Here is a 14158-nt window from a genome sequence, read left to right on the forward strand (position 1 = left end):
AATATTACTCTTTGTTTGGTGTGGTGCTATCTTCATGGTGAGTTTGAATATTTTCCCTTTTGAATTCTGCTTTTTAAGTTAAACTGTGTTGAAGGATATTGCAGGAGGAACAAAAGAATGCTTTTGTGGTGACTTCTCTTACCCAGTCTGCTCCGAGCAGTTTCTGGTTCAATTGACATTGGAACTTGATTTAATCAGTTTCTAGTAATCAAATTTTCTATTTTATATCTCAAATTTGTATTTTTATGTCTTACAATTTATGTGGAGATTCAAGGGAGCCACGAGAAAGCTGTGAAAAGGTAAAGTGTATTGAATAGGGTTTTCAATGAGTCGAAGGAGAGAGGGAGAGAGAGAAATGAGAGCGTTTGATAAAAGAGAGTGAAATTTTATTGATTTGAGAAAGGCCAAAGGACTAGTGCCCACCCAAGTTTTGGTGAAAGGATATATATACCGTGACAAGTGAAAAACATAAATATCCACCCAAGTTTTAGCCTATCGCTACACATCCAAAAATTTTCTGATGTAGTTAAATGGTAAAATCGTTTTTTTACTAGTAATATTAAAATAATTAAAATTATAACTCATTTTCCCTCTTAGTTTAGAAAACTAACAATTTTTCTAAGATTAAGTTTTGAAAAATTTACTTTTTCTCCTAAAATATCAAACTTGAAATCCGACCGCTTTCTCTGCCAAACGGTAGTTCTCTCTTGACGAAGTTGAATGGTGGACGAAGGCATTGTCTTCATCGTCTAGGGAAGGACAATAAGTGTCGTCTTTCATAGGACGATACTTGATCATTCAGATCTGAACGATGCACCTTAGATGATGAGTGTCATCTAATAAAGTTTGGGGATCGGAGGGATGAAGAAAGAAACCTAGGGATTTGAAGGGGGGAAGTCACTTTTCAAAATAAAGATCTGTGGTGAAATGTTAATTTTCAAAACATAAAGAGAGAATGAGATAAAATTATATATTTTTTAATATTATTGTTAAATAACAGTTTTATCTTTATATTTAATGATAATTTTAACAGAAGTTTAGGAATGAATGAGTGTTTGAGTTTTTAATATACAGCTAGTGTATTTATGAGATTCGGCGAAAAGTTGGTGGGAAATAGTCCTTTGGCCTTTGAGAAAGTTACCCAATCAGATATTTTTTTGGTTTATATACAGACATAATTTACTAATTGTAATTGACCCTATGACTCTTGACATATTACAAGATTGCCTTGAGGATAATATCACTAAAGGACAACAATTTGGAAAAGTTACATTTCACTCCATGTGCACCAATATACCCCAGTAAACTTGACTCTCTGTACTATTGAACAACACTCTGGATTTGCATGAGTTATGTATCCTTACATTCTCTTCCACTCTCTACGTTACTAAGTGGGTTTACCACCTTTTCCTCTTTCCTTCGTTTTTTTCTTGAAGGAAAAGAAATATACTTGAATTGAAAGAGGAATTCAAGATATGAGTGCAAACTTGAGAAGTGACACTACTCTGGTACCAAGTACTTAAGTAGTGTGGATTGCTAGTCTAAAAAACAAAAAAAACCTCAACTATAAAAAGGTAAGTAAAAGCAACTTTGAAATCTTAAAGATTTATAAGGCCTTAAAGATTTGTAAAGTTGTATTTCAAGAGAACCAGAAAAAGAACCATTTTGTATCATCTTGCAATTAGTTTTATTACAATTAGACTAAGAGAACTTGTATTTCTTGCAAATCTGTTGTTGTATAGCAAAATTAGTCATCCTTCGATAAAAGATATTAGTTGCAACAAAAAAAAAAAAACCCTTTTGTCCCTTTGGTGACATTTTCGTTAAAGACAAAAAGACGAATACACTCTATCTTCATTAGAGACAGAGTTGCTATAAAAGGGAGAGAAGGGTAGGACAATCGTTGGAAGGAGAGAAGGCTAGAGAAAAATTATTGGAAAACGTAAAACCTAACAAAGGAAAATGTAATTTTTCAAAGTTTAATTTTAAGAGAAAAATTATTAGTTTTCTAAATTTATGAAGGAAATAGATAATATTTTATTATTTTTAATATATTACTAGTTAAATAATGATTTTATCCATAAAATTAACTGTTTCTATTAATTTTAACACCCCATGTGTGAGAGTTGGATTTTCAATACTTAGTCAGTGTTAGTTTGGGTTTGCAATAAACCTTGGGTGGGAATATGTCATTTGGCCTTTATTTTATTTAGGTGAATGAAATGACAAAATTACCCTATTTCCGTTAAACATAGAAATGATGTCATTCATACATCAATTTGGTATTTCAAAAAATTAAATAAATAAATAAATAAAGGAAAGGCCAAAAGACTTATTTCCACCCAAGGTTTAATGCATCCTCAAACTCTTCTATACTAAATTTTGTAAATTCAAATTTTCAATCATTCATTAAATTTTACTGTTACTGTTATGGGTAAAAATGTTATTTTGAGATTTTATTTAAAGAAAAAAATTTGCTTCATTTTTTACTTAGTTTTGAAAATTAATAATCTCCTCTTAGTTTAATTTTAAAAAGTTACTTTTTCAGTCCCACCATATGAGATTTTCACGTTTTAGGGATAATAATCACCCTTTCAAATTTCAAAATGCTGCACTTACACCTCAAAAAATTCATTATCTCTTCTGATGATTGACTCTGGCAACCTTAAACCATTTTTTTGGCACCCCTGCATCATCCCTTGTGATTTTCCAGTGTGAAACAACCCAAAATCTTTAGGAATTCGAGCGAGTGTTTTTGGTTCTCTTTTTCAATTTGGCATTTCCAGTGACCTTTTACCAACTGGTCGACGACATCATGATGAAAGAGGATTGAGAAGGTCACGACGTCGTGAACCACCAAGTAGAAGGTCGTAAAAAATGACAAATCAAAAGAGAGAGCTAGAAACGCTCACTCAAATTCATGATGATTTTGGGTTATTTCCCATCAAAAAACCATCAAGGACAATGTATGGGTGCCAACAAGATGGTTTAGGATGCGCTAGAGTCAATCACTAGAAAGAACAATTTTCAGAAAGAGAGAATGAATTTTTTAGAGTGTAAGTGCAATATTTTAAACTTTGAGGGGGTAATTGTTAGTCTTAAATTATGAAAACCCTATAGGGAAAAAGTTAAGAAAAAGTTAACTTTTTACAACTGAAGTAGAAAAAAATTATTAGTTTTGAAAATTAAGATAGAAAAAAGAGATAAATTTTTTTCTTTAATTAAAATCTCTAAATGATATTTTTACCTCTAATAGTAACAATAAAATTTAATAGACATGTAAGTATTTGAATTTTCAAAATCTAGCAGGTGAAAGTTTGGAGATGCACTAAACCTTAGGTGAGAATAAGTTTTTTAATCTAACAAAAAATAATATTTAATCACATCATAATATATTTCATTATTATTATTTGAATATATAACATTATTCTCAAACTATAGATAAAATTGATAGGTTTTTTCAAAATAAGGGTAGAAATAAATTATGATGTTGCACCATATAATTAAATAATTTAGAACGACAAATAAAATAATATTCAATGCGATATATCATTATTGTAACCCAAACATATAACATTATTCTTAAACTAAGGGTAAAATTGATAATTTCTTTTAAACTAAAGATAAAATATTATAAGCACGGATAATATTATTCTTAAACAGTGGGTGAAATTGATAGTTTTTTCAAACTAGGGGTAGAATGGTATTCTCGTTTGCTGTCTTTAAATTTCCTTCCAAATTACACACTCTAAAAATCCTTCTTTGATATTGCTAGATTGTAAAATTTATTATTAATTGAAAAAAACAATATTTTTCATACCAAAATTTGGGGAAGAAAACTGAGAGAGTGTGAAAATTCCGTTATATGATCCAACCTTGCAACTTCCAAAGTCCAAACCCTAATTCTATTGACAAATTTTGTTAATTTTATTAATACTCTAATTTATTTTTTGTTGTAAGAGATTTTGAAATTTTTCTCAACTCTTACAGCACATTGCAATTTCCATAATTATCTAGATAGATTCCATTTGTAATAAATAAAAATAAAAAATAATTATCAAATTATATAATTAAAATCAAAATGCCACGTAGAGCTTTTATTTTTGGAATTTTGACAGGTCTTGTTTGAGTTGTCTGTGTGCCATTTCCAGAATATTTTATACACAATTAATATAATTAAAATAATTAAATCCCCTAATTTAATTTAACCACTCTGTGTAGATATTTTTTCCATTAAATTCTAAGAAATTATAAATTTAAATATTTATTATGACCTAGTTTCATTACATAATATAATCTTTCAATAAGAAAAATGAGAATTCGGAAGAACATTAAGCTTTCTTCAATAATGCCACCAGAAATGTTGCAGACATGCGTCTGCCAACTCAACCAGTCGCCATGGGATGTCATCTCCGAAACATCTTCTTTCTCTCTCACTGACCTGGTTAGCCCCATTTCTCTCTTCATTAATTAATCTACATTTCTTCCTTCATTACTTTCTAACGGCTTTCAAGCAGCACTGTCAGCCATATTAGGGTTTTGTGCGAAAACCCTAATTTTTTTATTCACTTTTTTCTTTTTTATATTAATTTTCATATGATTAATTCGGCTTTTAGATCGATATTCGTCGCTTTTCGTTTCTGATATAATTTTTGTGTTTGTATATCTTTTCCATAGTCGGAAGATGAAGAAGATACCGTCTCAGACTCTGAAATATTCTTCGATGAAACCGATGATATTGAAGGGAGGTAAACTCTTAATTCTTTTCTTTTTTATATCGGTTTAAATCTTTGTGTAAAACAATTTCCATTATCATCTTTGCGATTGTGAAAATGTATATACACAGTGCCACTTCATTGATGGAGACACAAGAGAAGTTTGTGCCAGACGAGGAAGAAGATAACGAGAACAATCAATCAATAATCAATATTGAAGAAGTGGAAATCTATAACAAAAGAGATCAAACCAATGGCGGCAGCAATGAGCTTGAACATTCGCACGAAGCAAGACAAAATGGTTTAATCATCAAAAACTCTGAATTAGCAGCGACAAAATTTGTGACTAAAGCAGACGGCTGGGGCCATCCTCGGCTAATCAATACCGTCGGCGCTGCCTCAAAATGTACCGAATTTTACTATTATTCAGGGTTTGGGCCGTTTCGGGGCAAGAAGAGAGATGAAGCAATCAAGGATATAACAAGTTGTAGTCAAAATACGTCTTCTTTTTCAGAAATCGAATGTTTAAAAGTGGTCTACCAACGTGACGGCGATGATCATGAGAATGGTTTTCGTAAATTAGAAGTTATAAATGTTGAGAAAAAAGAGAAGGCTGAGGAGAAGAGAATTGTCCGCAGACGAGTAGCTTAATAAGTTAAATATGAAACTGCCAAATAGTCCCAAAGGTTTGAGTTGAAGACCAACATCATCAAAATAAGGCTTTTAAATTGTCTGTAAATCAAGATTTTATTTATTTGATATAATTAGCTTAAAAAATCATTTTTTGTAATTTCTGAGACGAAGAAGACAAGATCCCTTTTTTTAAGTCATTTGGGTGATGTCAAATGGGATATTTTGTAACTTATATTTTAAAGGTTATAGTAAAAATATTGAATAATGTTGTGCATATCATCATATAATTGGATAATTGAAAATTAAATATAGAACAATACATAATCATATGATAATATATTATTATTTGTACATAAAATTATACATAAAATTTTATTATTTATATTATCTTATTATTTGATGAACATCGTGTTAAATAAATTTTAATTCATTAAAGGGATGTAGATTTGAAGAAGGTTCAATTGTAGACTCTGAGTTATATAAATACTTTCTTATTAACGAATAATTATAATAACAATGAAGCAAAAATCACCTACTACCCACTTAATTTATTCCAAATCTTCGCTAGAATGAATTTTTGTGATGAAAAAATACATTTTACTTTGAAATACTCGTGTTGATCAACGCATGATACTTATTTTAATGGTTGGTTACTTTATAGTAAATTCACACACTTAAAGGCTAAACATGTAAATGTAAATTAGAACTTTTAGGAGTAAGGATGGATTTGAGTCATAGTGGTTTAAGTTTGATTGTCAACCCTGCTTAATCAAACTTGAAATGAGCTCAAAATACGCAAGCTCAAGCCCAATTGGTTTTGTAGTGTCAAGTTCGAGTTTAAAGGTGTTCGAGTTGCTAAGCTTGTGAGCTTAAAAAAGTTTGATTTGAATAAGTTAAAATGATATTGTGTTGATCAATACGCATCAAAACAATATCATTTGACTAATTCTGGCTCGACTATAATACCGAATCTAGTTGAACTTAAGTTCAGTTTGATTCGAATCCATCCTTAAATATGAGTATTGTTTTATACCTTTTACCTTGAAGGTGCATTTGATACAGGTAATCTTTTATTATAAAAAATAAAATATTATCATAAAAATAAATTATTTAAAATATTACTAGATATAAATTATTACTATGTCTGATAACTTAATATATATAAATAATTATTATATTTGATTGATAATGATAAGAAAATATGGAGATATTATTTTACTTAAATGTTATCAGTATTATGTTTGGTTAAACTAACATATGTTATGTTAATGCATATGTTTTGTTTATTTTTAAAATATTTTTTTATGTTAATAATATATATTGTATTTTATGTTGTCAAATTATGAAATTAATTAATTAAACTATTTTTCAAGTTGTCATCTTGTTGCCAACAATTTTTTTTGTAAACATATTCTTTATATTACAATTGAAAATGAAAGTATTTTGGCCCTAAAATGTTAATATGTAAGAATAAAATTGTAATAAAATTAATATAATCTGATAATCTTTTAATACATAAGATAGATGTGATAATTATATTACTTTTAATTTTATAATATGAATTACCAAATTTTTTTATTACTTTACAAATCAAATAGGATAATGAAGATAACAGTATATAGATTAATAAGGTAATCAAATATTACCTTCAACTAAACACTCTTTAAAAATTTTTCAAGTGACATGTTTTACTTTTCAACATAGTACAACGATAATTATTTATATATTTTGTGGTGTGTGTACATGAATCATAACTGGATGACTGTTTCTATATCGTTGTGCACATTGGTCTATAAGTTCGAGAGCTTTTTTTAGACGAGATCCAAGTGTAAGTGATCACCTTTTTTTATAATAAGATAAATGACATATTTGAGGGGTACGATTACCTATACTTTAGCCCATGTGTCAAGGTTGCGTAACACTAAATTATGACAATATTTCAGTAAGTGCATAAAAGGATCCTTTAGTAAGCCTATTAATACATGCTCATGTCTTCGCACACCACACTAGTGTGTACGATATGTCAATCTTGTTTTAATCCATCATATCAACAATGATTTCTTTTGGTTGGTAGATGTGGTTAACTACAAACATTGATGTAAGGATCCTCTCCAATGCCCAAACACCAATCTGTCTATGATTAACAATATTTGATTTCTAGGATACATGTGTATTTCATCCAAATGATCTAATTGCCACAATTGAGTGTCATCTTTCTTTCTTGCACGTGTCTGCCATTTACTATGCTGATTGTTTCTACATTTAATCTCCCACTATATCGTTGTTGATCGAGCAATTTTGTATTGAAAACCTTGTTCTAAAGCAAGTCTTGCAAATAGATCTTACAATTTTCTTTACTATTATAATGCCTAATTAATTTGATCCTCACATTGGATCATCTTTCAATATTACCAATTACCTCATTCTTAACATCCACAACTATTGACGAAACCGACTGAAATAAATTAGAGATATCTATATTTACTAGAGATGCTCTATGATCAATCCATCTATGATGTGCTGCGCTTTACTCACCCTTGACATTATGAAAATTACTTGGACTTCTCTTAATGTCTTCTCTTCCATCCAACTTAGGCTCTTTGACTAGTATATCATACATCTCATTAATATCTATAAACCTATCAAATTCTTCCTTAATATCCTCATTCTTTTAATGTGATTACCTAGTTCTTCATCCTTTAGGACACTTTATGTCCGATAATATGTCAGATCATCCTGCAATTGTTTTTTCTTAGCTTGCTCTTCATCGAGATTGTTGTTTTCTTCTATTTGACTCTCTATAACATAAAGACATGACGATACTTTTTTTCCAACTGTCATCATAAAAAATTCAACATCTTCATCATCTTAAAGCTCATATGGGTTTCCAAACATTGCCAAATCATTGATCGTATATATACAAACATTTGATTGCCTTTGATTGATTCTCAAACGATAGCATATTTTTGACCAATTCTTCAAAATTAGCTCTTGTATCAACTATTATCATTCTTTCGTCCCTACCAACATATCTCATAATACCATTATCTTTGGTAACTCAATGCCCTGTAAACTTAGTTATAAATGCATCTTTTAACCATTTCGAAATGAAAATAATACCTACAATACAACATGAGTAAAAAAATATAGTATACTACAAATAAATATTTATATAATAATATTTAAAAATAAACTTATACAAACTTAGCTGACAGGTTGACCATGGCCAACCGGCCAACCCATCCAACCAAGTCCAAAACCCAAAACATAACAATTACATCTTCAAATAATATAAATATCACAAAAACATTTCCTTTCTACTTAATCTACTAAACTTTCCCGATTATTCAATCAGTACTTTAACTAATTTAACTTTGAAACAACATCTTTTATTAAACAATTATGAATTATCATACAAACATGCGCTAACAAAATAACTAACATTAAAAATGTGTAAATAACATTAAAAAGGTATAGATCTAAACTTACTTGAATATTTTTATCTTTAACGCAAGATTTTAACAATTTTGTTTTTTTTTTTTGTTAAAAAGTTGTTGGAGTAAGAGCACATTGCTAGGTGACTCTTTTTCTTTTAAAGACAAAGTTAAACTAAAATGTGGTTATATTTATATAATAAAAAAAAAATGACTAAATTTGTATAAATGGAAAAAAGAAGTGGTTAAAATAATTAATATACCTAATTAATATAATAAAATAATTTGTATATATAAATATTCAAAAAACTATATACATAATTAATGATATATTATTATATGATTAAATATTATTTTATTTAATTTTATATTATTTAATTATATAATAATATGTTATTAATTAAACGTAAAATTATATATATTATTTATGTTTCCATACTTATTATGTCAATATGACTCTGAGCGTTGGGGGCTCATGAATAGTACAAAACACAGCGAGTATATGTATAAATGTATACGAGCGAGTAGTATGGAGAAGTGTCACAACAGTAAGAGACAAATTCCCGGTGGCTTGCAAGGTGTTTGGTTCCAGAATTTCGGTTTCGGTTTTGTTTTTGAGACATGTAGGACAAATCTTTCACCTAATTTGCATTACCATCGTCATGTAATTCCAAGCCAACAATTTCTTCACTTTTTCATGTATTTAATTTTACTTTTGCTCCATTTTTTCTCTTTCTCTTTCTTTTTCTCACTGTTTCGATTTGTTTTCGTTGTGGATTTGGCGGTTAATTCAGGTGGAAGAATTTGGAGGGAGATCTGATCACTCAGCAAATACAATATCTTCATCATCATGGCAGTTGAATTTCAAGGTATGATTATATATGTGGGCGTTCAACTTGATTGCTTTATCTCTCTTTGGTGTATTTTTCATGCATTGGTAATTTGATGAGAAAAGATGTTGAAATTTACTTCTTTTCAGATTATCTTGCGTTTTCATTGTCATGGGAAACATGGGTTATAATGGGTTCGATTTATGTGTTTTTAATGTGGTGTTTTGTGGAGCCAATTTGCACGTTTAGGAAATTTGTTGGGGTGGGTTCATGTTTTTTTATTTTCAGTTATTAGTGTTACAATGCTTTAGCTATTAAGTAGTAGAGAGTTATATATATTGAAGATGAGATGATTGGTTACCTTTAGCTTTTGGTATTAAACGGGAAGGAATGGGGAGGTTGTGTTAGTTTTATGTGATATTTCTGTAAATCCTCTACCTTAAGATTTCAATGTTTTTACTGTAATTGGCTACAATTAGGTTTTCCATATAAAAGAGGCCAAGGAGGAGGTTGTGTTTGGTTCTGCTTGAATTTTTTGTCTCCTTAATTTTTATCATTTAGGTTTTTTATTGTTTCATGTCTTGCAACATTAAAAAGTTTTGACTCCTAATGATTTCTTTGGGATTCAGAGATGAAATTCTCCTTTTGGAGTTTATGTTGCAACTTAATTCCACAGAGTAGCAAATTCTTTATGTAGAATATGAGTTTTGGGTGAATGATGTGGTTATTGGTAAGATTTTTAATATGCTGAACCATTCTTCTTTTTCCATACTGGCAGCAGTGACATAATGTCATTGCAATTGGTTGCCTCAAAAGAATAAGAAAAGCAGAGGTGATTAGGTCTTAGGTTTCCCAAGGTAGTAATGTGGCCTCTAGGAAAAGTATATTTTTACAGAGGTGATTGCAGGAATGCTGACTCACTAGGATAGAAGTTTATCCAAGCTGGATTTTGTGCCATGCTGGTACCTGGAGCATATCTAGCTCTTTCTGAAACTGTTCATGTTTTGTATTTGATTAGTTATTCCCTTATATAATTAGATCCATCTACCATTGTAGAAGTTCTATGACCTATACGATGACTGACTTGATGTGGACATTTTCTTACATATTTTTGGTTAAAGACTTTACTTTGATGTTGTTCTGATATCTCCCTTCATGAGATCATAAGAGAAATTTAGAAAAAAGGTTATAAGCTATGATTAAGTGAGCTTGTGGTTTTTGTTGTTGAACTTCATCCATCATTTTTGAAATTCATAGTGAAGTCATGAATAGTGGTGATTCTTCAGAAGTTAATTAGCTTTTTCTTATATATGAAAGAACAAATACTAGGCTTCGCAACTAAGAGTGACTGAAAATGGTCAAATTATCCATACTGATTCATTGTTGCAGTCATTGGATGGCTTTTGTGCCCATATTTAAAAACAACACTGATAGAGTATAATAATTATACCTGATACAAAGCCTATGACAGAAAGCTAAAATTTACATGCTAATGAATTGTTTAACAGAAGCATGCAATAAAACCAAAAACATGAGAAGATAATACAATTAATCAAAATGCAATCAAACACCATTAATGAGGGGAAAAAAAAGGAAATCATGTAAATTTTTTTGAACTAAAATTATTCAGTATCAGTCTTGATGTTTTTCAAATTCTTTAATAATGCTTACTACAAACTGTATTCATGAGAAATAAGCTGCAATGTATTTGTTTTCAATTGGTCAGTTGAACTTGCAAGTGCTCTGAGTTTGCTTATTGAAAGTTAATTTTGTTAATGAAGCTAGCCTGATTTTGAAATTCGAAGAATGTGTTACTTACCTGTCTTTGTCTCTGAAGTTTTATTTGCTTGCATTTACCATTCATTGCAGAAACAATGCAAAAGTACTGTGGAGCACCTGTGAGATGCCTTCAAAATAAGGTATATCCGTACAACTTGCAATATAGTGGGAATCATGTGGAAGGGTTGTCAGAGCCTAAAGATGGAATAAACAGCAATTCAGGAGGTGGTTTCATGCATCATGACAGCTCATTCAGCAGTATGTCTTTCATAGTCCCCAATGGTAGTTATTATAGACCAGGGAACCAACAAGAGTATTATGCTTGGTTAGCTTTTCAGCATGACATACATAAGGCACAACAGAATCACTTTCATGCACTTGAAGGCCATTTCCATCCTGTGAATAGCGCATGTTATTTTCATATGAACAATCAATTTCAGTATGTGCCCTTCCAAGAGTTTCAATATTTCATTGTCATAGATTTTGAGGCAACATGTGATAAAGAGAGGAATCCCCATCCACAGGAGATTATTGAGTTCCCATCTGTAATAGTGAATAGTTCAACTGGTCAACTTGAAGATTATTTTCAAATATATGTGCGGCCTACATACAATCAACACCTGAGTGATTTCTGCAAGGAGCTCACTGGTATTCAGCAGACCCAGGTATGAAGCTTTGCTCCTGCAGCTTTTCTTAATCTTCTTGCTAGGAATTTTTTTTTTTTTGTGATTATTTTGCTGATATGAAATAGAAAAAGAATTTTTATGTAGATGGGAATAACATATAATGGTTGATTGCTTTAATCTATGCCTACTGTTAGCTGTGCCTTCCTTTTTCATCTGTTTTATTCCGTTGTTGGAGCATGCAAGTGTTCCTCTTCCTTTAGAAAATATGTGCTACAATTATGTATTCTGATAGTTAAGATGATTCAGTGCCTGGTTTTCATCTGTTTCCCTGGTTGTCACTTTGATTTATTGTTTTAAAGGTTGTAATAAATCTGTTGTCGTTCAAATCAAGTGTGGCCAAATTATACCTGGGAAATTTAAAATGTTATTTTGTGTTCTACCTTGTGCCAATAACGAATTCTTTATACGAGATCTGTATCTGTGCCTTCAGGTGGATAAAGGTGTTCTTCTAAGTGAAGCATTACTTCTTCATGATCAATGGCTTGAAGATAAGGGGATCAAGCAAACCAACTTTGCTGTTGTAACATGGTCGAACTGGGATTGTCGAGTAATACTGGAATCTGAATGCCGATTTAAAAGGATCCGGAAACCACCATACTTCAACAGGTAAATGCTTGAAAATTCTCTGAAAAAATGAAAGGGAGTGGCACTATCCTTTCCTTGTGTGTTTTTTTATCATTCTGGGTTATAAGACAATTCATGCATTGTCTTTGGACAAACTCATCGTGTAAAAGCACTAGCGGCTTGCATGTCTCCTCTAAAAAGGATTACTGATCTTTAGCATATTAAAACTGAATGTCTATTTTGTACCAATCTTTTTGTTGTTGAAGAAACAAGAACTGAGGACAAGCAATGCAACAGAGCTTCATTGTGTGTTACTGTTAAAAGAATCCATGCTTCTCACAAATTTTTTTTAACAAAAACAAAATTTTCTCCTGTATCTAACCTCAGGCTGTTTATGATGAAAACATATTAAAAACTTCGTTGGTTACAGTAAACTTGTTTTATAGAGTGAAAATTACAGTCTGGTTCTTAGATATCATCAAATTTTTGTCCACAACAGACATACTGACTAATTAATCTATGTTTTGATTGTTGTCAGATGGATCAACTTGAAGGTTCCATTCCATGAGGTTTTTGGTGGGGTGAAGTGCAACCTTAAAGAGGCTGTTGAGCTAGCTGGCTTGGTATGGGAAGGCCGTGCTCACTGTGGGTTAGATGATGCTAAGAACACTGCCTGTCTGCTTGCCCATCTCATGCATCGTGGATTTAGGTTTACCATAACAAACTCACTAGTTTGGCAGTCAGTAGAGCATCCATTAACAATGCAGCCATTTCTGGATCGCCAATCTAGCTCCACCCAGCAACCCTACAGGACAAAGCACCATCATTCACTGCCCTTTGTCCAGTTCCATCCTGTACAAGCTGTTCCCAACAAAGATCACTGTATGTACTGCTTTTGTGGAGTTAAAACAAGTAGGCAAATGATCAGAAAACCTGGACCAAAACAGGGCAGTTTCTTTTTCGGGTGTGGTAATTGGACTGCCACCAGAGGCGCCCTCTGCCCTATTTCGAATGGGCTACACCCTGAATTATGCAGAAGGATCTCCGTCATTTTTACTTATTTCAGAAGTATCAAATACCATTATCTAAAAGAAAAAGAAACGTAAGAGAGAGAGGTCTCCTGTAAGAACTTCTTAACCATGGCTGCTACTGATGCGTCTTCTTTTAGCAAATTGTGTGGCCAAGGTGTCGTCTCTGTTCACTACTGCCTCTTAAGAAGTCCAGCAGGGAAGTGTGGGGAAACCCTTCCAAACCCACATGTAAAAATGACTTCTTGTTTATATCTGAGAGTGAAACATTGAGATAGGAAAAGGCTTTACATAGGAGATCATGCTTTTACCATTAAAAAAACATGGCTGACAAGTGTTCTAAATAATTTTATGATACAGATTAAACAACTTCCTTTGTTATTGGGAATGAGCAGTCATCGTATTTCTTTTTTTTTTTCAAACGATATTTGATTTATTAATCACTATTTTTTTTTTCTACGTTAAGCAACAGTGACACAAAAAGGTCAA

The 14158-nt window shown here is 31.2% G+C and overlaps 2 protein-coding genes across 8 annotated transcripts; both read left to right on the plus strand.

Annotated features, from left to right (window-relative positions):
* The first annotated feature begins 4342 nt into the window (after positions 1-4342).
* Positions 4343-5527, plus strand: LOC123196444. Its single transcript, XM_044610486.1, has 3 exons — positions 4343-4444; positions 4678-4748; positions 4847-5527. Exons 1-3 carry the CDS (start codon positions 4349-4351, stop codon positions 5364-5366), a joined length of 687 nt encoding a protein of 228 aa, XP_044466421.1. The 5' UTR covers positions 4343-4348; the 3' UTR covers positions 5367-5527.
* A 3763-nt stretch (positions 5528-9290) lies between these two features.
* LOC123209385 (ERI1 exoribonuclease 2-like) lies at positions 9291-14050 on the plus strand. Of its 7 annotated transcripts, none has more exons than XM_044627419.1 (6): positions 9295-9446; positions 9577-9651; positions 11479-11673; positions 11872-12056; positions 12508-12683; positions 13180-14050. In XM_044627419.1, exons 2-6 carry the CDS (start codon positions 9633-9635, stop codon positions 13745-13747), a joined length of 1143 nt encoding a protein of 380 aa, XP_044483354.1. In that variant the 5' UTR covers positions 9295-9446; positions 9577-9632; the 3' UTR covers positions 13748-14050. The 7 variants fall into 7 exon arrangements, with proteins under 7 accessions (XP_044483353.1, XP_044483354.1, XP_044483355.1 ...); XM_044627420.1 differs by having other exon boundaries at positions 11479-11649; XM_044627418.1 differs by having other exon boundaries at positions 9291-9405; positions 11482-12056.
* Positions 14051-14158: the final 108 nt, after the last annotated feature.

This window comes from Mangifera indica, chromosome 2, assembly GCF_011075055.1.
Source record: "Mangifera indica cultivar Alphonso chromosome 2, CATAS_Mindica_2.1, whole genome shotgun sequence".
In the NCBI taxonomy this organism is placed as follows: Eukaryota; Viridiplantae; Streptophyta; class Magnoliopsida; order Sapindales; family Anacardiaceae; genus Mangifera; species Mangifera indica.